At 41.1% G+C, this 25403-nt stretch overlaps 1 protein-coding gene across 1 annotated transcript in view; it reads right to left on the bottom strand.

Annotated features, from left to right (window-relative positions):
* CFAP44 (cilia and flagella associated protein 44) overlaps window positions 1-25085 on the bottom strand; it is an 88204-nt gene extending 63119 nt beyond the window's left edge. The window contains exons 1-12 of the mRNA XM_081138681.1: window positions 25024-25085; window positions 22706-22824; window positions 19152-19280; window positions 18515-18674; window positions 16955-17117; window positions 13615-13717; window positions 9933-10149; window positions 7720-7834; window positions 4922-5086; window positions 2813-2968; window positions 2355-2402; window positions 1643-1742 (exon numbers count right to left, since the gene is read on the bottom strand). Of these exons, the coding sequence (XP_080994807.1) occupies window positions 1643-1742; window positions 2355-2402; window positions 2813-2968; window positions 4922-5086; window positions 7720-7834; window positions 9933-10149; window positions 13615-13717; window positions 16955-17117; window positions 18515-18674; window positions 19152-19280; window positions 22706-22805 (1456 nt within the window). The 5' untranslated portion in view covers window positions 22806-22824; window positions 25024-25085. The remainder of the gene's footprint in view (window positions 1-1642; window positions 1743-2354; window positions 2403-2812; window positions 2969-4921; window positions 5087-7719; window positions 7835-9932; window positions 10150-13614; window positions 13718-16954; window positions 17118-18514; window positions 18675-19151; window positions 19281-22705; window positions 22825-25023) is intronic.
* Between the last annotated feature and the right edge of the window lie 318 nt (window positions 25086-25403).

Raw genomic sequence — 25403 nt, 5'->3', positions numbered from 1 at the left:
GATACATCATAATTAAAATGCCAAAGATTAAAGACAAAGAGAGAATCTTAAAAGCAGCAAGTGATAAGCAGTTAATTATCTACAAGGGAGCTCAGCTGATTTCTCAATAGAAACTATGCAGGCCATAAGGGATTGGCAAAATATGCAAAGTGATAAAAAGCAAAATATGCAAAGTGATAAAAAGCAAGAACCTATAACCAAGATTACACTACCCAGCAAAGCTATAATTTAGAATCTTAGGACAGATAAAGAGCTTTCCAGAGAAGAAAAAGTTAAAAGAGTTCATCACCACCCAACTGGTATTATAAGAAATGTTAAAAAAGAGGAAAAAAAGAGGAAAAATATGTATTTATTGCCATTTTGTTATTCATATCTATCAACAATTACTTTAAAGGAAAGTGGATTTAATGCTCCAATCAAAAGACATATGGAGGCTGAGTGGATAACAAAACAAGACCCTTACTTACATATGCTGTTTACAAGAGATTCACTTCAGATCAAAAGACACATACAGACTAAAATTAAAGAGATGGAAAAAGATATTTCATGAAAATGGAAGGACAAAAAAAAAAAAAAGCTGGAGTAGCAATAGTTATACCAGACAAAATATACTTTAAAGCAAAGGCTATATAACAAGAGACAAAGAAGGGCCCAACAATTCCAATTCTGGGTATTTATCTGAAAAAACCCAAAACACTAAACTGAAAAGATATATACATCCATATGTTCATTGCAACATTATTTACCATAGCCCAGATATGGAAACAACCTAAGTGTCCATCAGTAGATGAATGGATAAAGTGATGCATATATACAATGGAATATGACTCAGTCATAAAAAAGAATGAAATCTTTCCATCTACAACAACATGGACGGACCTAGAGGATATTGTGCTAAGTCAGACAGAAGTACCATATGATTTCACTTATATGTGGAATCTAAAAACAAAATAAACAAGCAGAACAGAAACAGACTCATAGATACAGAGAACATTTTGATGGTTGACAGATGCAAGTGGAATTGGGAAGCTGAGTGAAAAAGGTGAAGGGATTAAGAAGTACAAGTTGGTAGTTAAAGAATAGTCACAGGGATCTTAAAGTACAGCATAGGGAATATAGTCAATAATATTGTAAGAATTATGTAGAGTGTCAGATGGGTACTAGATTTATTGGGGTGATCACTTAGTAAGTTATATAGTATCAAATCACTGTGTTGTACACCTGAAATTAATATAATAACGTCTGTCAACTTTAATTGAAAAATAAATTATTTAAAGTAAAAAAAAAAAAAAAAAGACAACTGATGATTGGTAGATTAATTTCACTTTGCACAGTCCACAAAGATTCTCCATAAGTCAAGAAGAAAGGAGATGGAAAGGAATACAGCAGCACAAATGTAGATAAAAACCAAAATGAATAGCATTTTCATGAGTCATTTACTGATTGTGCACTCATCTTAATCTCACAATAACTATGGCTGCTGCATTTCGTGCCCTTTCCTCCACAAAAACTCACCTTACTTGAATTAAGAGGCTTTCCTTTTGGAAAAATTCTGAAATGCTTTTAATCAAACACATACGAAAGATTGTATGAAAACAAAACAAAAAGGCCAACTATATTTTCACTGAGAGTTCCTACTTACAGTCCAAGGCAGTAGTGGCCATCAGATAAGTGAGAGGAGAGACGGCCAAGGCTTCAATGGGTCCAGAATGGAAGGAGAAGAGGCATTCTGGATCTTGTGTCTGATCATCAAGACAGAAATTCTGTTAGATCTCAACGACAGCTTAACATAGAATTAAGGTCAAGTTTAAAGAAATACAAATAGCACCCTGTAACTACATGTGTGATTTTATCTGAATAGAAATAAGGAAAAGCATACTAGGTTGGAAAGAATGCTGGACTTTGGAACTAGGAGAAATAGAGTACTGGCCGTGCCCTCGATGGCTGTGTGATTTTGCACAAGCCACTTTGGATGCCAGTTTCCATTTCTTCATCAGTAAAATGAGCTGATAGCAACTGCCTGCCCACTAAATAGAATGGTGGTGAGGATAACATGAGATAAAACAAATGCAAATAGCTTATGTTTATGAAAACTGCAAAGCACTGTACATTAACCATTGTCATTGCCACTTTTCTGGTAACTTTTGCTATGAGACAGACCTTTTTAAATATACAATAATACCAAAAGAAGAGAGAGAAAGAAACAATATGAATTCTCAGGAATCAGACAGCTTGACCAAGTTTTTGATGGAAACAATGAAGAAACGTGGAGAAAGATAAAGTACCTTTTAAGGAAGAATAGCAAAGATTTATTATTATAAAAATTAGAAAAATAAAGAAAATAGGCAACTTACAATATTTGAAAAGCTAAGGTCAAGCTTCCATATGGCGCCACTGGAATCCTAAAAAATTAAATACCTGATAACATTTTGTCTTATAATTTTGAATTTTTGCCAGATTAAAATAATTTTCTTCCTATGATTTAAAGGACGAACAATACTACTAAAAGTTTACATATATTTTAAAGTGTGACTGAAATTTAACTAAATCAACTTCTATATATCTTAGAACACAACCACACAACAAAGCAATCTTGTTATACTTAGTTTAACAAAATAGAAATGCTCCTAACAGGTTTTCTGTGTATAACATATAGGTCAATTAAAATACCAAAATTCAGAAACTCTTCTTTCAGGTATCAATAAGTAGTCTTAATAGTAACACGGACTTAAAGTGACATTAAATTATAATACTATTCTAATTTTATGTCCAGGTAACTTTAAAAGAGCCAAGAGAGAAGAATGCAACTTACCTGAGCCAACCAAAAGTTATTTCCAGCGTCATTCATTTTTATCATGGAGAAGAGTTTGACATTCTTGTCTACTAGAAGTTCATTGATGGGCTCAATCTCTAGCAGTCCAGTCTCGTTTATAGAATCAGCAGTGTCTATGGTCTCAAAATCCCATATCTCATAAAATTAATAAGAAAATACTTTAATCACACAGTAGTTCCTGAATTTATATTTTCTAAGCCAGAAAAGAAATACAAAAGAAATTCCTTTGTATTTATAGACATTTATGAGAAAGTACAGCTCTGATTAAGAATTCTAACTTGTCCAAAATGATGTGTATTTCAAGGTTTCTGAAAGGTCTGTCTGCACATGGAGTGGCCATGAGGAGTAAATGGTTCGCTTGTTCAGCAAACCATCACAAGTCCTGTTTCATATTCACCAGTAGGCCCCTGGAAAGGGGAAAGAGACCTTCTCGCCTAATAATTCGAACACTGTCTTCATTATAAGCAGAGAAAATGAATGTAGATGATGTGTTCATTAGAAAGCGTTTCCCTTCCCTATCATCGATTTAGACTGTATTGTACAGATAAGGACTGTTGTTCTTGGGGTAGGAGACCAGAATGCTACAGGAAGGATGGGGGAGCACAATTCACACTTTCACCCCATGTGGTAGAGAGACTTAGAAGGACTTCCTCTGTGAAGTGCCTAAGCCCACTCCGGATGGTCCTGTTGGCACACCCTGCCACGTCCTGAACTCAGTAACTCAGACTCTGGCAAGGTAACTTCAGGGAGGCTTGGTGTTGTCCCATAGATGAGCCTCATGGCCAGAGGCCCAGGTCCTAGGGCCAGACTAATGCCTGGGAGGTGGGGTAAGTCTTTTCTAACAGGACTGAAGAGATCCTTTGTGAAATATTTAACTTTGCTCTTGAGGATTTCTTCCATTTGCTATCTTGACATTTTGAGTTGACATATCTTGGAAGCAGTGAATATATTTTATGACATAGCGAAGGACATAAAATATTCTCAGAGTAATGAGTAAAATCTTACAAGATTAAATTTAATATGGTAAATGTAAAAAATGTATGCTTGGGCTCAAAAAGCCAATGGTAAGAGGGCAGACTGTAGAAGATACGGCGTAAACAATACATTAGGCATAAGTTCCATAGGTGTCAACAATGATCAGACTTAAAAATATAGTCCTATTTTTGATAATAATACGTTCTAAAGAATATACAAAGAACACTACCACTTCCTTATGAAAGGCCCCAGAAGGAGTCAGTAACAAAAGGACCACAGGACAAATCAGGAGGCTCCAGGTTTGTCGGCAACAGCAGGGTAAACACAGAGGTGTGACCACAACCAGAAGGAAAAACATTCCTGGGCCACACTGTGAGCAGGAGTGTCCACAGGGGAGAATGAGTTCACTAGCGTCAGGCACAAGGAGCAGGGAGCACCCACAGCCAAACCTTCTCATCTCACCTCTGAGTATATTCCCAATTAGTAACTTCAATAAAAATAATCAGCAAGCCCTGGCCAGGCGGCTCGGTCAGTTGGGGCATCATTCCGTACACTTGGGTTCAATTCGAGGTCAGGGCACACATTAGGTGGAGGATTTGATCCGGACATGCACCAGAGGGAACCAATCAATGTTTCTCTCTGTCTCTCCCCCTTCCTTAAAAAATATATGTGTGTGTGTGTGTGTGTGTGTGTGTAACATCTCCTCAGGCATGGATTAAAAAAAACAAAAATAAGCAACAAATGTTTGGCACTTTTGTCCCTGCAAAATGATCCATTCATACCAAGCATTTAGGAAGAACATCTGTGTCCACTCTTTATATTGTGCTAACACGGGCTTTCATTTTCTGAAGCTACTATTTCAACAACAATCAAAATAACAAAAGACCTCCTCAGAAAATTTCAGTGCTAAGATGCTGTAAATTAATTTTGACTAGAAATCAAATATTTACCATAAAAGCAGCATTATTTAAAATGAGTTGGCCCTGGGGGTAAATGACCACTGGTCTCCTTCATAAAATGTCCTTTGCGAGAAATAAAAAACTGATAGAGCCAACTGGGTGATCTGCAAGGCTTAAATGTGGGTGCTACAGTCCACGTATCAAGAAATCTTACCCTTACGCATCCATCTGACCCGATAGTGATAACTTCACCCTCGTCCAGCATTATCTGGTTGATGGGACCCTGGTGACAAGACTTACGTGCAGCTCGACACAGTTCAACTTTGATGAGGCCAGCTTCCCAAACCAGCATGTTGCCCCATTCTGATCCTGACAGCACCTGGAAGGTGTGCAGAAAGGAAGGAATGTGCATTAAGACAGATAAATGTGTATATTTATGCCTCCAATAGCAGGAAAAAACAATTTTTAAAATATTTTTTCTTGATTATGAAAGTAAAAATTTTAAATATAGAAAAAAATTTAAAAATATAGAAATGAAAACTCACTGCTCCAGGAAGACCTACTAACCACATTTTGATGTATTTCCTCCGAGGGTTGCCCATCATTTTCATTACTGTGATTAGGCTGCATGCTACTGGTAATTTTTCAAACATACCTACTATATCTTTCTTTGTACCTCTCTTAAGGACATAATCCAGGTGTGGAATTACTGGGTCAAAAGTTAGAGGCATGTTTAAAGTTCTTGACAGATGAGACTCTACTTTTTAAGTATGATAATATCAATTGTTATATGATGTTTGATAAGTTGTGAGGGCATTACTGGACCCAGAAGATTACAGCATAGCAGTATCCAGTTTCAAAGGAGAGTCATCTGGAACCACCTCATATTAATCCATTTAACCCAGCACTTCCCACAGTACATACCACCAAACACTAGTTCTTAGGGCATTTAACACGTGTTACCTAAAAAGTAATACTGCCGTAGCCAGTTGGCTCAGTGGTTAGAGCGTCGGCCCGAGGACTGACGGGTCCCGGGTTCAGTTCCGGTCAAGGGCAGGTACCTCAGTTGTAGGCTCGACCCCCGGCCCCACTCAGGGTGCATGAAGGAGGCAACCAATCGATGTGTCTCTCTCACATCAATGTTTCTCTCCTCCCCCCCCCCCCCAAAAAGTAATGGAAAAATGTCCTCAGGTGGGGACTGAGAAAAAAAAAAATACTAATAGAGTATTGATTCTGTGCCAAGAACTGCTTGAGCATTTTACATATATAAATGTATTTAATCCTAAAACCATATGAACTAGGTACATTTACTGGGGATAACATGTATAGTGTACAAGTCAGGCACTTTATTTTCCCAGGAGAGACAGTTTTTCTCTTCACACAAAACCATATGGGGCATGGGAAGCCCTGACTGTTATTATCCCCATTTTACAAAGGGGAAAAATTGAAGCACAGAACATTTAAGTATTTTGCCCAAAATTACTCAGAGGAGTCAGGATTCTCAACCAGGCACCGTGGCTCAAAAGCTCCTGTTCCACCTACCGCCTCAGAAGGCAGATGCTAGGATAAACAAAGCCAAACAAACTTCTTTTCCCTAGGACTCCTTGGGCACTTTAACACAAAGTATTCACTGGGAATCACCAAGAGGGATTTTTCGTTATGAAGGAATCTGAAGAGAAAGTCTTATTTTCATCTGCTGTGCAGACCAACCTTCCATGGGACGCCCTTTGGGAAACTGATCTAATTCCTGCCTGCTGCTCTAGGATTCTGCATCCCCACGTCCCTCTCAGCCAGGGCAGAGTAACTTATGACCTCACTCAATCTTTCCTACCACTTTGCCTACCTATTTGTATCTATATTGCTTCAGCCCACTTGTGGTAGAGTCTTTAGACTTGGTTTCTTCTGTCCAGTGACTAAAGCCACCAAAAGTCACCAAAGCCTATAAGGCATTCCTTTCTGAAATGTCATTCATGTCTAGCTTTCCTTTTGCATTGGTCCTGAGAAAAGTCTAGGCCCTCCCTTACCACCTCTTCTTAGAGGAAAGCAACATCTTCCTTCCTAGGTGATCTCCTTGACTCCAGATTTCCCTTGCTCTAATTCACTGGGCATTATATGGCTAAATTTATCTATAACTTTTTTCATTTGCAACTCTACTCTTCCAAAATATAATAGTTCTGCCTGGTTGTTCAACTCCTCATACACTAGGACCTAACCGCACTTCTCAATCTAATTCCCCACACTTTCCTAGCGCGAATACTTTATTCTCATTGGCCCTCTAATATCTGATATTTATTCCTAATGCTAAACATTTCCTTTTGTGGCTCTCTTATTTTAAAATACTTATTTTCTCCCCTACACCTACACAAACTTTAATATCTAGAGATATTAACCCTTTGCGGTCGTTTGTCTACTCTCAGCCACCAAAGCTTTTTTACCGTTCCGGTCGTATGTCTGCTCTCAGCCACCACAGCAAGAAACCGTATGAATCTTAACTCTATTCATTCATGTATCAGTTCATAATTTCTCTGAAAGCTCTTAATTCCAACCAGTACGACACCCATGTCCAAATTTAATACGACTGCAAAGGGTTAAAGATATATCTCACACCATGTTTTTACCAAGGGTTGTGCTGGTCAGTAAATCATCTTGAAGCATCGTGACAAAGAAGGGGGGAGAGAGAAACATTATAAACACTGCAACTCCGTGACATAATTAAAAGTGACAAGTATGTCACTATATTAATATATGAAAATGCACACTTTATATTGTATAATATTTAGTAAAAACAAAAGAGCAAGTGATAGGTACATGTGGGTTATGACAATTTCATGGAAATATATTAATTAAAATTGATCATCTGAAGAGGCAAAATTAAATGTTCATTATGTTCACAATTATAGTATCTGTTACTGCTAATACTGGCCGTGCTTTTTAGAATGTATAACATGCCTTCATATGTGTATGTCACTTGAAAACATAGCTTTATCACTGTAGAATTGAGACTATACTCACCTTCCCATCTGGGAGCTGCATGTAGCCTTCTATATCAGTAGTGGCTGTTTTGCCAAACCGACCTAGTGAACCCTGAAGCTTGAGACCAGTGAATGTTAGAGCCATTTCCCAGAATCTGCAGACAAGAGAGAGACTGAATGTACCTGCCTCAAAGAAGTTTCTGTAAATTTTAATATGACCCAAGCATTTATATTCTTACATTTATTCATTCATCTGATTAATACATATTAAGTATCTACTACCTGTCAGGCAAAGTTCTAGGTGATATGAATTCAGCATTGAGCAAAATAAAACAGAACAAAATTCCTTGCCTTTACAGATCTTATATTTTAGAGCTGTGCTATCCTATGCCATAGTCATTGGCCAAGTTGGACTAATTGAGATTTAAAGTAATCAAGTAAAATTTAAAAATCATTGTTTCAGTCAGACCAGCCAGTTGCAGGTGACCAGTAGCTCCATGTGGCCAGTGTCCACTGAACCGGACAGCACAGAACATTTCTACCCTGGGCAGAGTTCCTTTGAATAATAATGTTTTAGAAGGTGTACAAGTTTTCCCCAAAATTTCACAAGTTTACTTGCTGTGTAACTTTAAGTGACTCTCTTGGCCACAGTGTGCCTTAATTTTCTCATGTATACAATGGGAATATTAGTAGCACCTACCTTATAAAACTGTTAAAAACTATCAGAGTGCCTAGCACATAAAAGCAATCAATCAATGTTAGTTAATACTATCATTTTCCTATTAATAGTCTAAACAAATGTACAGTCAGAATGATAAAACCATGCAGAAAAAGAATCTGGCCTACCAACTGGACATAAAATAGATAAGGAAAGGTATCGACAAGCCAATAACATGAAGCCGAAGCCTAAGTGACCAACATCCTTCTCAGAGGCTATGGTAGGTCCCCTGATCATTTGTTCCCATGTAGTACGTGTTTCTTTTACAGCACTTCACACATGATGTTGTTCAATGTCTATCTTTCCCCGAAGATGTGGTGCACAGAAAACATGCACTTTATTAAATGGTGGGGAAATGTAAGCCAATGGAAATTTTCAGCCTATTGCTAGCAGAGGGTTACTGGAGAACTCCCCCCAAAAATTGCAATTAAAAACCTGTTCAATTATTCTGTATTTCTAACGAATGAGTAAGAAGACCAGGTTTCATTGGAAGAAGAATAATTTAGGACAGATAAAAACATCTTGCATAAAGAGACACTGGAATCATGTTACGGGCAGTTTGAGGATGGTGGTAGAAGATTGTTACATAAACGCATGAGACTGGGTGGAACGAAAAAGGAGAACAAACTCATTCCACCCTGGAAATAGACCAGGGTAAACATAGTGAAAAAGATACGGAATTTAGAGCCAAAGACCTGAGACCAAGAGTAGGCTCTGCTCCCCTTTAGTATTAAGGGGCCTGTGTCGGGAATGAACGTGTTGTAATTTTTGTTACAACAGATGAAGACTGAGTTCAGAGATGTCAAAATGACTTCTCCGTCATACAAGATTGCTACGAGCAACAAATTTAATAGTAAATCTGAAAGTTTAGTATGAATTTGGAAATACCACGCCAACATTAGGAAGAAAATATACAAACCATTTTAGGAGATGTAGTGTAAAGCGAGGACATAGCCCAATTCCCCATCCCAGTCAGTGGAAAGGTGTCCACCTGGCCAGCGGCCACAAGGAGCAGAGAAGCCCAGATCCGAGTGTTTCCCACATCCTTGGCGGCTAACAAGCTTCACCAGACTCGTACGCAGGCCACTCCCAGCACGGCTCCCTTCCCCCCCCTCTGCTAGCTGCTAGAGAATCCCTTGCTAGGCCCTAGCCAGCCACTGGGGAAACTCACCCAACCACCCGCCATCTGGGCTTCCCTACTGCGTAAGTAATAAAGGCTCTGTCCTTCCCTCTGGCCCTCCTCGTGGTTTTCTGGGACTGATAAAGAACAGCATGGCACTCCCAGGGTTGGAGCTCCTGCAGTAAAGGAGGTAAAGCCTCCAGGAAGGCAGCAGGCTAAATTTAAACAGCCTTCTTGTATCTGTGCTGTCTGCAGTAATACATCCCCATATTGAATTAGTTAGCTTTAAAAAGAACGCATTTAAAAAGTACCCTAATGTTAACAACATCAGCAAAAATGTCTCCAGCTGGTCGATCCTCTTAGAAAAATACCCTAATTACAATCTACTAGCACCTGTATTAGTCACGCAACATACTTGATGTGGCCTGTTCCTGCGGTAGTAAGCTGCTGATCATCTTCAGGATTGAAAGTGACCTTAAAAACTTCCTGGGAAAAAGCTTTTGTCCTCAGTATGGGCTGTTCCTGTCTCCAATTCCAGATGGTCAATGTGTGATCAGGGTTGCCACCAACAGAGGCCAGCAAGGAACCGCTGTAGTTAAAGTCCACATACGCATAGGCCAGGTCAGTCCCATCTGAAAGGATGAAGGTGAATGATGAACAGGTGCAACATTTATTTTCAAAAGGGTATTATTAAAAAAAAACAACAACACACACACAAGAGAGATAAAGACAGAACAACAGAGAGAGAGAGAGAGAGAGAGAGAGAGACAAAGAGACAGAGAGACAGAGAGTGCGCTCCGGTGAAGTGTATTGATGGAAGAATGCCAAGAATCCCCTAAATAAATAACTCTAAAATCATTCATCACCCTTGGCTCTAGAAAGTTTCACATAATATGAGGTGGGTGGGTAAATAAATCTTAATCACATTTTGCATCAGAAAAACAATTTGAGAAAATATTCCATTTTATGTAGTTGGGGAGGGGGTCACAAAAGCATTTCTTTAGCAGGAAGAACTCAATCTATAATTTTAAATTTGCCACTGAAGAAAAACACTACAAAATAAAAGTTGATGACTTCAGGTTTCCATGTAAGGAGCTAGGAAGTCACGACTCTGTCCTACCAACAAGCATAAAGCTGAACAAACTGAAAAAAAATCAACAACTCTTCTTGGGTCCACAAGACAGGGAAGGACACAGTGCTAACCGTTACCCTCAAGACTGGAGAGACTGGCAGGTGAATATAGGGATTTGCAACTTACCAGAGCAGAGACTGGGGTAGAAAGAGCCAAAACAGAGAGGGAACCAGTGTCCGGGCAGTAAAACCTGAACTGTAACTGATGAGTTGCTGGAAGCTCAGTGTGGACAAGTCTGAGAGTTAAAACTCCAAGGGGAGCCCAGCATACGGTGGCCCCAACAATATTGTGAGATTTACCTCCGGTTTCCCACAGTAAACATCTAGAAAAATCCCCTCCGGCTTCCGTCAGGGGGGGAGGAGAAAAGGAGCCTTTGGAAATGCCCCAGAGCACAGTTGCTAATAAGGCCTGCTGGCCCTCAGGAGAAACCAATAAACCCGCCCCTACAGTGCTGGGGTGTTATGAGAGTGTAGCTGAAACACAGGAAAACGTGTTTACTGCACTTCCCTTAATGGCTTCACAGATGTTGCGCTTTTTACAAATTGAAGATAAACCCTACATCAACAAAATGAATACAACTCAAATTGTTGCAACATTTGCTGGATTGCAGTGATATGGGACCAAGCCTGCAATATCCCCAAAGTGTGCCCGTCCCAACTCCAGCCCACTCTAGCCATCCTGTTTCACCTAAGGGGGTAGAAAAATACTGAGAAACATTTATAAAGTTCACATTTCAGAAGCAGAGGCTCACTAAAAATTGAGACCTAATCATAGGACTAAATAAGGCTTTCCCTCCCCCCAACACCTTACCACCGCATCAAAACGCCTATTTAAAGTTCTTTTTACCCAGTAAATTACCTCTGACTCTCAAGAAAAAGTTACACAGCACACCAAAGCCATAAAGCACAGTTTGAAGAGACAGAACAAGCATCAGAGCCAGACATCGCGCGGATGTTGGAATTACCAGATCAGGAATTTAAAACAACTGTGACTGATATGCCGAGGGCTTTAATGGATAACACAGACAATATGTAAGAACAGGTGGCCAGTGTCAGCGGAGAGATGGAACTCCTAATATAGAACCAAAAAAAGAAATGCTAGAGATCAAAAACACGGTAACAGAAATGAAGAATGCCTTTGATGGGCATATTAGTCGACTGGACACAGCTGAGGGAAGAATCTCTGAGTTAGAAGCTATGCCAACAGAAACTTCCAAAACTGAAAAGCAAAGAGAACAAAGGCTGGCAAAAGCAGAACAGAACAGTCAAGGGCTGTGGGACAGCTACAAAAGGTGTAACGTCTGTGTAATGGGAATTCCAGAAGGAGACGAAAGAAAGGAACAGAAGAAATATTTGAAACAATAATGACTGAGAATTTCCCCCAAGTTAACATCAGACACTGAACCATGGATCCAGAAAGCTCAGAGAACACCAACCGGGAATAAATGCTCCCCAAACCACAGAAAGCGAAAGATAAAGAAAAAATCTTAAAAGAAGCTAGAGGGAGAAAAAACACCTTACATAAGAAGAACAAAGATAATAATTAATCCAACTCCTCAAATCCATGCAAGCCAGGAGAGAGTGGAGTGAAACATTTAAAGTGTTGAGACAAGAGAAACACCAATTCTATACCCAGTGAATTATCCTTCAGAAATGACAAATAAAAACTTTCTCAGATAAACAAACATAGAGGAAATTTGTTTCCAGTAGACCTGCCTTGCAAGAAATGTTGAGAAGTCCTTTAGAGAAAAAGAAAATACTATAGGTCAGAAACTCAGATATACACAGGGAAAGGAGGAGCATCAAAGAAGGAATAAGTGAAGGTAAAATGAAAACTTATAATTTTTTTATTCTTAATTGTTGTAACAGATAAGAGTTTGTTCAAAATAATAATAGCAACAATGTATTTGACTTATGTATGCTTATGTACATAGGTATGCTTATAGATAAGTGAAATGAATATAAGATTATATTTAGGTGAAATAAATGGCAGCAATGATATAAAGGACTGCAGGGAAGAATTATGATTATTTTGTTATTATAAGGTACTCACACTACCTGTGAAATAGTATAATATTATTTGAAAGTAGACCTGGATTAATTGTAAATGCATATTGCAAGCTCTAGGGCAATCACTAAAAAAAGTTTAAAAAAAGAAGTATAACATGCTAAGAAAGGAGAGAATATGGAATATATAAAATGCTCAATTAAAATCACAAAAGGCAGAAAAAAGGTGGAAGGAAAAAATAAGAACAGAGAACAAGGACAACAAATAGAAAACTAACAAATACAGTTGTTAATCCAACTATGTAAATAATCACTTCGAATATCAGTGGTCTAAATGTACCAATTAAAAGACAAAGGTTGTCATAGAATCAAAAAACATGACCCAGCTATACATTAAAAATAAAGAGTTATGTAGATTAAAAGTAAATGGATGGAGAAAAATATACCTGCTAACCCTAATCAAAATAAATCAGGAGTGGCTATATTAATTTCAGACAGAGCAGACTTCAAAGCAAGCAATATTATCAGAGATAAAGAAGGGCTTTACATAAGGACAAAGGGTTTCAGTTCTTCAAGAAGACATAATTGTTCTTAACATGTATGCCCCTGACAACAGAGTGTCAAACTACCTGAGACAAAAACTTCAAGAAGAAACAGATGAATCTACTATTATATTTGGAGACTTCAACACCTGTCTCTCAGAATTGGACAGACCTAACAGGCATGTCCTAAAACTTCAGACTTGCCAGACCCCACAGCTGCATAAGCTAATTCCTTTAAATAAAGGGGGGAAAATAGTAGATTCCAAGGACTTAGGGGGAAATGGGTTGAGACTATATCTCCAATCTTCTACTAGTTTTGGTTCTCTGGAGGACTGTGACAGACGTAATAATGTTACATGCTCTTCAGAATGTTGTTAACCTTGAACACGGGCATTTTAAAGATTCTACTGGACTCACCTTGAAGGATTCTGTAGGGCCTCAGAGAAGGATATTCATAGATGATGATCTTTGGGCAAACTCCTTTTTCAGCTATTGCAAAGTAAGTTTTATCAGGGTGAACCTACAAAAAATAAAATCTCACTAAAATAAACAAAAATTTTCATATAAATAGTCCTAGTAATGCAGTGTTTAGCAACTGTTATTTCATAATTTGTTTATTAGGATCCACTCTAATAGATAAATACTCGATGACGGATCTGATTTAACTGAGAACTAGAAGACTCATTTTAAGTTTTACTTTCATTAACAGAGAAAGATTCAACTCTAAAAACTTCCAAGGTGTTTTCAAAAGAGCTAGAACAGTGCTTCTCAATCTTTAGAGTGCATCGGAACCCCAGGGAAGGCTTATGAAATCGCAGATTGCAAGCCCCACCGCCAGCGTTTCTGATTCAGTAAATCAGGGCTGGGACCCAAGAATGTGGATTTACGTTTCTAACATGTTCCCAGGTGATGTTGATGCTGCGGTCTGAAAACCACTCTTTGAGAACCACTAATTGAGATGAATCGCTTACCCTTCATATAAATCAACCTAAAGCATGTTTCCAGAATAGTTTACCTTCCAACTTTTAAAATTTTTGCCTTGGCCAAACTTAACCACAGATGAATGTAAACTTATTAGAAGTGAGTAAGTCACAGTATTTCCAAGCCAGACACAGAGGAAAATATAGTGAACATGTCCTGGATAAATTATTTGTGCCAGCATTTCAGATGATAGCCATATAAATGGGAGAGAATCATATGCTCATTTCTGTTAATTTTGTTCATGGGGAAGCCAATGTGCAGGAGGAGTAATGGGTAGCCAAAAAAATAAAAATAAAAATAGGTTGTTATAAGAATAAGCTATTTCAAACACATGCTGCCCTTATACATTTCTATTTTCAGTTACTGTCTTGCCACTCCTGATTATGTGCCCAGAGACCAGCAGCTCGGCCTGATACAGGCCGCCCTGGAGGCTCTGGTACCCAGGATGATGTTGCAGCTCTTTTTCTTTCCTCCACACATGGGTGATAACACCTCGGATAGGCTGTCTTCCTGCTGGCAAGTTGCTTCTTCCATTCAAGGAAATTCCTATCACTTCAGCTTGAAGCAAGGCTTGTTTATAGGATGGACACTCGGTAGAATAATTCTAACACTGAAAACTACTAACATTTATCGAGGGCTTACTACGTGCCAGACACTCATCTGTCTTATATGGGTTAATGTCCTTAAATTTCACCTTAACCTTGTGAGCTTAGATACCATTATCATTCCAATGTTATTGATGAGGAAACTGAGGCACGGAGAGATTAAGTAACTTGCTTGAAGTTTTATAGCTCGTAAACATGAGAGACAGGATTGAAGCCAGATGTAGGAGCCAAGCAGCAAGTGGAACAACAACAAAAAGGTAGATTCCAAGGACTTAGGAAGATGTGGGTTTAGACTATATCTTCCTTGATTCCCACTTACAAATAAATATCATGTAGAATATGTGGTCTCAGAAATCAGAATGGGGATCCAGGTATGTCTTTTACCCTTCTGGGTCTTATCTACAGAAACTGAAAAAGTTTCTGCCCTTTCAGGTAGGAAGCTACTGTGGGGTTGGGTTTTGCTGTTCTGCTTCATTTTTAGTGGAGACCCGAAACTAGTAAATCAGTTATTTACATAGACATATAGATTCACCCCATCTTTTATGAAAGATAGCTTATTTGTTCTATTTGTGGGCCTTGGGTTTTCCTCACCTTCTCCATTCCCACTGCCATGTCCCTGGTCATGGCACTGACTCCTCAGGTCAGTGGGAAGGGGGTTGGGGGTCTGGGTGAAAAAGGTGAAGGGATTGAGAAGTACAGATTGGCAGTTACAGAGTAGTCATGGGGATGTGAAGTACAGCACAGGGAATATAGTCAGTAATATTGTAATAACTATGGATAATGTCAGACAGGTACTAGATCAGAGTGATCGCTTAGTAAGTTATATAAATGTCTAATCACAGGGTTGTATACCTGAAACTAATATAATATTGTACATCAATGGTAATTTAAAAATTAAAAATATGTATTTTTTAAAAAGAATCTTCTAAAGCTCTGCACTCACCTCCACTTATAACGCACATGTCCTATGGGGTCTCATCTACTCCCTGCTGGCTCGGCCCAGCCTCAGCCCCTCCTGCTGGGAGCCCGCTCTCTGCCCCAGCAGGTGCTGTAAAGTGGGCCCTGCACCTTCCAGTTCCATCTGGTCCACTCACCCCTGGCAGGCAGGGCAAGGGCAGGGCAGATGGTATTTGCATCGCAGTCTTTCTAGAAACCCTCTTGAGCATCTCATTTAGAAGTGCTGTTTGTACGAGCCCCAAACCCTGTCCGTTTCCTCACTGTCTCACACAGCATAACCTGAACAGGTGCCCCTCCCAAGAGGCGAAAGACACCAAGAAGCGCCCCTCGGGCTGTTTGTTACTGATGAGAGCAGGTAGGGACACCTACTTCTAAGGAGCACAGAGTAGAAAAGCGACCAAGGGAAAGGTTTCCTCATGGGGGGCCCGCTGCTACGAAGAGGTCAGGTAAGGTACAGTCAGAAAGGTGTTCTCCAGCCCTGTCCACCCGAGGGCCATCGCTCCCCCGGCGAAGGCAGCTTCCCTCAGGTGATGGCAAACCAGGCAGCAGAAGTTGGTCTTTCAAGAAAAGACCAAAACAAAGCAGGCAAAGAGAATGCGCGGGAAGAGGGGGGCCTTGCAAAGTGAGGACTAGTGGCCCTGGAATGCTTTCATGCTGAGGGTGAGGGGCCTCGGAAGCAGAGGCTGATGATGCAGCAAAGACGACTGATGGTGACAGACAGCTGAGCGGAAAGAGGCGGGCCCCAAATCACACACAAACCCTCCCGTCGTCTGCTTGAAACCACTGAAGCTACGTCCATACTTCATCTCCAAATGTTCAATTAGATACTTACGTCTTATCTGGCGTTTGTCTCTGTTTGTTATTTGAATTATCACTTGTACTACTCATTTCCCTATTTTCACAGAACAGCAACAGAGTGAGCTAACGTGAAAAGCCTGCACGATAGTGCAGAGGTCACTTAACTTCCATAAGCCCCAGGTTCCTCCTCTGAAAAATGGGGTGATACTATTAATATAAGACGCCACACTGCACAGGGGTAATGCCAGTGAATGCTGCGGCTGGACTCACTGAACTGAGGATACCTTGGAATAAAGACTCCGCGCACCTCCCGTGACCCCACAGTGCTGCGCAGGGCGTCAGCACCTCCCTGGCTGCTCCCCAGAGCAAACAATCTAAGAAGATGGATTTTTTTCTCTAAGTTACTAAAGGCATACCCCAATGACACCAATGCCTGTACCACTGCTACTTCGCAGGTAGATCTGTTCCTTGGTTTTCAAATTCACAAGGATCAGCTGGTTCCCAGCTATGTACATGATGGTACTGCCGTCCAGGAGTTGCAGGTTGGCCCGCTTTTTGCAGTCATAACCAAAGGAATGTCTGAGGAAAAATTGCTAAGGAAAGGAAGTGAAACAACGTAACCATCCTAGAGACAGGAAAAGTAACGTGAAATAAATATATTTTTAAAATCCATACTCTTGGGTAAAGATTCAGGGTTGAAGTAGCTGAATTTTACTCAGAAACTCAGAATTTTTACAATTTTGTTCTTTAATTATGTGGAAAATCCTCCAACTCTGATTTAGATAATATTCTAAATTTCTTAGGGATACCACATGGGAAGCTTTGTCAAAGTGCATAAGCCCAAGGCCCTCTGCACAGGAAGTTATCAGAACACGTGTATTTCGGAAAGTTTACCAACCCGTTTGAAAAAATAGGCCAGAAGAAAGCTAAGAGCATAACTTTTGTCAGTAACTTGTCCAAAGACAAAAACTAAACAAACAAAAAAAACAAAAGCAAGCACTCAAGAGAGAAAACTCCAGGTAACAAGACTCAAGGTGAATTAGTTTTAGTTACACCTGGGATCGAAACAGAGTTAGAAACTATAATGTGTTCTATTTCTGCATAAAAAGCACAGCTGGGTCAGGAAGCGCACCACCTTACCTCCATAAGCACACCTTTCATAAGAGGCCAGCCGGTGGCCAGGTGGTCAGAACATGGCCCTTCTGAAGGTAAGCGTCCTAAGTTGCTAGCCAAGGGCCTTAATGGAAATCGTCTCCTAACACCATGAAGAGACGGCAAACACCAAACCCCCTTTTCAGTCATCCCCACCCTTACATTTCTTCACAGACTCTTGTGACCCAAACCAATTAAAACTTGTTATTTTGTGCCCCCCTTTTTCAGGGTTGTCTTCTTGGAAAACTCATCTGATGAATAACGTGAAAGCCCTAATGCCTGACGATGACCATGTCAGTGCTTCAGGAAAGGAACTCAATGATTTTAACTTGACAGGCATCGAAAAAGGGATGCCAAGCTGGTAGAAGAGGCAAACAGGGATAAGGGCCTTCTGCTCCCCTTCACCTGATGTCTCACGAAGGGACAGCCAGAAAAGCACCATTTCTCTTTACGGTTACTTGGCATCAAACAAAAGCTTAGTTTAAATTAAGATCATGCATTTCTATCTCAACTTCCTTAAGGGCCAAGCTTCTTAAAAGGTACCTAAGATAGGGATTGACAAACTTTTTCTGTAAAGGGCCAGGTAGAAAATACTTTAGGCTTTGTGGGCCAGATGGGCTCTGCTGTAACCATTTAATTCTGCCCTTACAGTGTGATGGCAGCCATAGACAGAATGTAAATGAATGAGTGTGGCTATGTTCCAATAAAACTTTATTTAGGAAAACAGGCAGGAGGCCAGATTTGGCCCATGGGCTGTAGTCTGCAGACCCCTGACCTAAGGAGCAGAAATGCCAATATTATTCATATGTAACTGGAGTGGATACACAAGCGTGAGAAGATCCAGTGGTATGTTCGAACCCAGAGACACATAAGGTATGGAAGCCAACTCCAAATAATCGTAATAGAAGTTCTCTGATATTCTCCTCTTAACTTCCTCCTCTCTCTCTTCTGCAGCTGAGCCATGGATTTCCATATACCTAGGGTCTAAAAAATTAAAATATTTTAGCTAAGAAGAGTGTCTGGTGAATCCCAGCCTGCAATACTCTAGCAGTTAAGTACCACCACTGCCCAAACACAGGCTGCCACCCACCAGTGAGACGGGAGGAGGAGCCAACAGGCCTGTGTGCACGTGTGCGCTGAGCCTGGGTCATGGCTCTGCAGTCCCAAAGCGCAGCCGCAATCAGCTCCACGGGAGAGTGACTGTCGCTAACCTAGGGTAGAGGCCTGGTCAGACCACCCCACTCCCCAGGAGACAGCTTGAGAGCTCTGTACGCGCCTCAGAAACGGAGGAAACTGCCCCAGAGCCACTGAACCACCACACTGTGTACGGTCCACACTCTTCCTTTTACCACTCTCACAACATCCTGCAGGTTTTTCTTCCTATGGATTCACAACAGTTCAGTTTGGGCAATTTATCTTTAAAACAGTGACAATTACTGATAGAAAACTAATAATACTTACCTCTACCGTAAGCATCATCTTGAAAGGAACTGTAACTTCCTTCCAAATCTTCCTCATAGGAATCATCATCCTCTAAATAGGATTCTTCCCCTTCAGTAAGGGTTTCGTCTGTGTCCGCCACTTTGATAGCTGCTTTTAAAAATAATTTGTTTAAATAATTTCTAAATTTTGAATTAAACATTTTCTTATTTCCAACGTGGCTACTACTTCCACTTTGTGCTCTAAAGCGAACAAATTTTAATACTCAACACCTCCTAGAAAAATAATTTTATTTGGTCATTCTTGTAACTTAAAAAAAAAAAAAGCCTTTCCTGTGAGTTAATTTCCATTTTCACTTCATTTCCAGTCTATTTCCTATCATAGCATACTTACAAGAAAGTAAAAGATTTTTTAAAAGATTGGTTAGTGGGCTATCGTTGATTCAATTCAGTTTTATCAGCATTTATTAATATATAGTTGTTTCAGGAATTATATATATCCACAAGTTTTCACAGTTTACTTATTTATTATTATAATACATCTATGTCTTGTTTGTTCTTATATTGATTCTAGAGAGGAAGGGAAAGAGAGAGGGGAAAAAACATCGATAGGTTGCCTCCTGCGCAAGCTCCGACTGGAGATCGAACCCACAACCTAGGTATGTGCCCCGACCAGGAATTGAACCCACCACCCTTCAGTGTATGGGACAGTGCTCCAACCCACTGAGCCACACCGAGCTACATACAAGTCTTTTATCAATATAAAAACTAGTCAATAATTCAGTAAAGACATAAATGACCTGAACACCACTACGAAACATGCTGGCCTGATATTTATAAAACACTACATCTACCAATATAAGGTACACATTTGAGTGTACATGGGCCATTCACCAAGATAGATCACTTACTGGGACATGAGTTTCAATAGATTTAAAAGGATTAAAATAACACAGAATATGTGTATTCTCTGATCATAAGAGAAGTATATTAAACATAAATTACAGTAAGTTATCTGAAAAACCTACAAATATTTGGAAATTAAATAGCATACTTAAAAATAACTTATAGGTCAAGGAGAAATCAACAAAAAATTAAAAATACTTCCAACTAAATAATAATTAAAATATATCAAAATGTGTGAAGTGTAGCTAAGGTAGTGCTAAGAGGGAAATTTATAGCTTTCAGTACATGTAAGAAAAGAAGAAACATCAAGAATTAATGACCTAAAGTTCTACCCTAGAAAGAAAAGGGGGGGAAAAAGTAGAATGAAGGAAATAATAAAAATAATGAAAATGAGAGCAAGAATCAATGGAATAAAAAGCCAAACCATAAAAAAAATTAGCAAAACCCAAATCTTATTCTTTAAAAACATCAACAAAGTAGATAAACACTAGTAGCTAGACCAATCAAGAAATAAGAGGCAATACAAATCTCCAATATCAGGAATAAAAATAAATTCTACAGAGCTATGCCAACAAATTTTACAATTTAGAAAAGATATATAAATTCTATAAAAGATACAAACTTACATCACTTACTAAACAAATAGTCAATCCTCTATTTATTACAGAAATTGAATTCATAGTTCAGCATTTTCCCACTAAGAAAATTATAGGCCCAGATACTTTACTGGTAAAATCTACCAAACATTTAAGGAAGGATTAATACCAATTTTACACAAAATATTTCTAAAAATAGAAGAGACCAAAATACTTCCCAATTTACTATATGAGGCAGTAAAAATTTAGTCCTTTAATAAGAATCAGAAATTCAAGTCTTAGTAACTAATGGTCCCTCACCCTTATAAGAAATGCTGGATGGTTTGGCTGGTACCAAACCATCAACCCATTGTTGAGTCTGGGGAAGAGTCTGTTCTAATCTATGCTGAGGTGGAAACCCAGGAATGCACTCTGCATGAGAATCCTAAAGGGCAAGGAGTTGCTCAGATATTTCAGCAAGACTGAGAACAAGGCAAGGTCTCCAGGGGTTGAGGGAGACAGCTATCAGGTATGTGGCTGAATCTGGACAGAGACCTCTTTTTAAAAAAAAAAAAAATATGTTTTTATTGATTTTTAGAGAGAGAGGGAGGGAGAGGGAGAGAGAAATAGAAACATAGCCCTGACTGGGAATCGAACTGGCAACCTCAGTGCATGGGTCGACGCTCAACCAGCAAGCCACACCGGCCTGGCAGTGAGACCTCTTCTAACAGCACCAAGGTAGAGGGTTCCCAGGTGCGAGCAAATTCTTTCACTTTATCATTTTGGATCCAAAAACCCATGATGTGTAAACTGTTTTATGAGCTGAGCACAGGGCCAGGCCCACTTGATAAGGCCTGCCTCTAAGAGGGTCTCACACAGGAAAGGGAGATGCTGAGGCAGTGACAGACAAACAGTCATTATGACTCAATCCAGCCACCCAGGAAAATGCTGCAAAGGACTGGAAACCAAAAAGCAGACCTTCCTGTGTCAGAAATGTAAGGGGTGGAGAAAAGTGGAAAATAAAAAACAAGAGAGCCCGGCAGGGCATGGCTCAGCGGTTGAGCGTCGACCTAGGATCCAGGCGATTGGGGTTCGATTCCCAGTCAGGGCACATGCCCGGGTTGTGGGCTCGATCAATGACTCTCTCATCATTGATGTTTCTATCTCTCTCTCTCCCTCTCCTTTCCTCTCTCTGAAATCAATAAAGATATATTTAAAAACAAAAAAACAAAAACAAGAGAGAAGCAAACTAAAGTTTTTGAGGAGAGTGAAATAATCTAATTTCCTAGAAAGAAATTAGTGGTGGCACTGAGGGAGACTTGAACAGGAAGACTTGAGTGGAAATCCCTGCTGTACGAATCCAAGCAAGAGGAGATAAACATCTCAAATAAAACACGGTATGGAGAAATCATGAATTTACGAGACATGATTGAAAGGCTTTAATGTAAATTCTGCAGATGAGTTGATTTCCCCAGGGATGGATCTCCTCTAGGTGAACAGTCAAAATTAATTCCTGAAACTTTATTTAGGATTACAACAAAAAATGTCAAGAATCTACTAAGATACCTAACATCACGGTGCCCACTCAGAAAGAGCCAGCCATCTTTTAAAAACCCTCACAAAATTCTTCTCCTTGCCTTCTATTTGCAGCCTATAATATCCTCCCACATATGTTACCCAATTTAATTTTGAAACAGCTCACAATGATCATTTTAATGATGAGAACACTGAGGTTCTAACATTTACCCAAGATCAAGCATCTCTAAGTGGCAGGCCCAGGACTCAAAACCAAAGTCCAGCTCTCTTCCCACCACACTGCGTTAGAAACGTCCACCAAAGACTTTGTAGACCTCACAGGAGGGAACAAGGCCCGATGTGCAGGTGGGTCATTATCAACACAGAGTTGTCAATGTGCCGGGTGTTGGAGATAAAATGATTAAAACGGACTCTGCTCCTCGAGGACTTAAGAGTTTAGTAAGGGAGTTAAGCAAGTAAACCATTTCCGCTGTATAAACTTAGGTATGTACTCTCTAAACATTATTTTAGCTAAATTTAATAATAAAAAAAACAAATGTATAGTATAACGTCTACTTACATCTTGATGTAGTTTGCGAGGACCCCTGAGACGGATCTGCACTGCTCTTTGACCTATCTGATTTCCCCCCATCGGCATCCTGGTCATCGGGCTCCTTCATTTCCCCTGTAAGCGGAAAACTGAGACAGGGAAAGGGACAATGCTCTGAAATAGAAATCATTAACAGTTCTTTCTCCTAACAAATTCCACAGGCACCAAACACCAGGTGTGTTGATGGTAATGGTATTTTTGCTTAGTGTCCCAGATGACATCAGCAGCAGGAGGTTACAGCCGCCATCAGAGACCTCTGCAGAGCAGCAAACCCTAGTCAGAGACTCCCTTTCTCCGGGCGAACCTGTCACCGGGGTGCCCTCTGGTCTCCCGGGGGCCCGCAGTGAAGCACCACCCAAGTCCGTCTTTGCCCTAAATGTTCCACCGTTCAAACGAACCCTCTGCCGGCCTCCTCTAGGTCATCACCCCTCTGCCTCTGCCTCTTCCCGCCATGGAATTACCCTGGCATTACTCAGCAATTTCAACTGACAAATGTTTCTTGAGGGCACCTACTGTGTGTCGAGTCTTACGTTAGGCACTAAATCATAGCACTGAATTAGCAAGACGGATCCCTAACTTTGTGGAGCTTGTTGTTTAGAAAGATAGATATGAAATAGGCAACTAAATACATGAGTGCTACAAAAAGGGAGGAAGAGGGTGCTGTGGGCCTGTGCAGCAAGGAGAGGTGTTTGAGACACGTGGCGAGGGGGCTGGCCGGGCAGAGTGGGAGGTAGACTAGGCAGAGGGGACTTGAAGGGAGGGTTGTGCCCGCAAAGGGCGGAAAGGAGTCTACGGCTAGAGCAGGACAGCGAAAGGGACCCTGAAGAGGAGGCAGGGGGCAGATCTAAGCTTTGCTAAGGAATCGAGGACGTATCTCTATGTAAACTGAAAGCCAATGAAGGGTTTTTAAGGGGGGAAGGGTGACACAACAGGTTGTCTCGTCTTCTCTCTATTGCAGCTCTTCATGTGAAAACACCCATGGATGTTCCAAGCCCCTCACTTTCCACACTAAGCGTCCCGCTGCCTCAGTGTTGTCCCGCGGTGGTGTGCTGCTAGAAGGTTATCTGGAAGCCAGACGAAGGCTCCCCAAGGTGACATTACTTGTATTCGCTCACTAGAGTTCAGGCCCAGTCCTCACTCTCACAAGCTCAAACACTCCACTTGAGCAGTGTGCCAGAGCTGCTCGTGTTAAGATGAACAGAGATTGTTGCATAAACACAAATGCTGTTTACAGGGGGAAATACAAATGCGAAGAGAATAGCTCATTTTTTTTTTCATGTTTTCCATGTGTCAAGCATAGTTGTAAGGATTTTACACATACTGTTTCATATATTTCTCAAAATGACTCTGCATTTTAAGATGAAAAAGTGAAGCTGTTACCCTTGGAATCCCTCTCAGCCAGCGCGTGCACTTGGTTTGCGAGTCCCGCTGCAGGTGTGCAGTTGTTAAGGCTTCCGAGCGCATCCCCACCCTAGTTCTGGTCCTCATCCTGTATCAGCTCTGCCCTACCACAGCCTCATACCTGTCTCTCTCATCTCCAGTCCATTCTCTACACTGCCCCTTGTATTTCTAAAACACAGCTCTTAGGGTGCCACTCTTCCTGTATAAAGCCTTTAATGACGCCTCACTGCCATAGAATAAGAACTCAGATTCCTTGGCGTGGCACAAGGGTCGTTCATCTTAGGTTAGGGTCTGTAGGTAGCTCATCTCTCATCACTCCCCCCTCCCTGGTTTCTCCTCAGGCCCTTCTCCTTCTCAAAAGTTTTAGTCGGTAGCCACCTGGGACAACTCACAATTGATCGGACACTCTGACTACTTGCATGCTACTGTATCTACTTGTAAGCAACAAGTATTTATTGTGCACCTACTGTGTGTCACTCGTGCGCTACATACTTTACCCGCATTATCCTATTTGATTGTAACAAGAACCCCATGAAGTTGGCGTTACCATCTTCCTATTTAGAGATGAGGAAACTGAAGTGCGAGGGCTCAGCTTGCCAAGGGTCACACAGCCACGGGTGGGGTGGGGTGGGGTGCGGCGGGGTGGGGTGGGGTGCGGCGGCTTGCTGGACCTGGGACCCCAGGCACCTTCCCACCGGCCTGCCTGCTCCTGCGAAAGCATCACTTCAAATGTTTGTTGAATTGATCCGCCGGGAGGGCGAGGGAACGTCGGGAGGACACCGGTTCGGCCTAGGGGAAGTCCAGGCGGGGCTCCCTGCGCCCTGACTCGCCAGCAGATTCAAGGGGGCGGTTGTGGGACCCGCCCGGCTGCCGGGGCCCGCACTTACCCACGGCGCCGACCGCCGCGCCGTCAGCCACAGCGTCTGCCCCAGGTCTCCGTTTACCGCAGTTGCCGCGGCGACGCCGCCCCGCCTCCGGAGGGCGGAGACCGGCGGCCGCGAGGCGCGAGCGCGGCCCAGGCGCGTCCCTCCCGCGCCCCCCCCCCGCACCCCGCGGAGGCCCCCCCGCACCCCGCGGAGGCCCCCCCGGACCCGCCTCGCTTCTTCTGGCCCCTGCTGCTTCCTCGCCCGTGACTCGGGCTCAGAGCCAAACAGAAGAGCTCAGGATGCTACCAGTTTATTATCCCAGTTTAATTTTTATATCCAGGTTACATAATAATTACAATTATCCTAAGGATGTCATATTGTTAAACAAAATGACTTTTGAA

The sequence above is a fragment of the Miniopterus schreibersii genome (genome assembly GCF_964146895.1).
Source record: "Miniopterus schreibersii genome assembly, chromosome: 5".
Classification (NCBI taxonomy): domain Eukaryota; kingdom Metazoa; phylum Chordata; class Mammalia; order Chiroptera; family Miniopteridae; genus Miniopterus; species Miniopterus schreibersii.
Note: the sequence above shows the minus strand (reverse complement) of the source record. Positions and strands in the feature narration are given on the sequence as shown.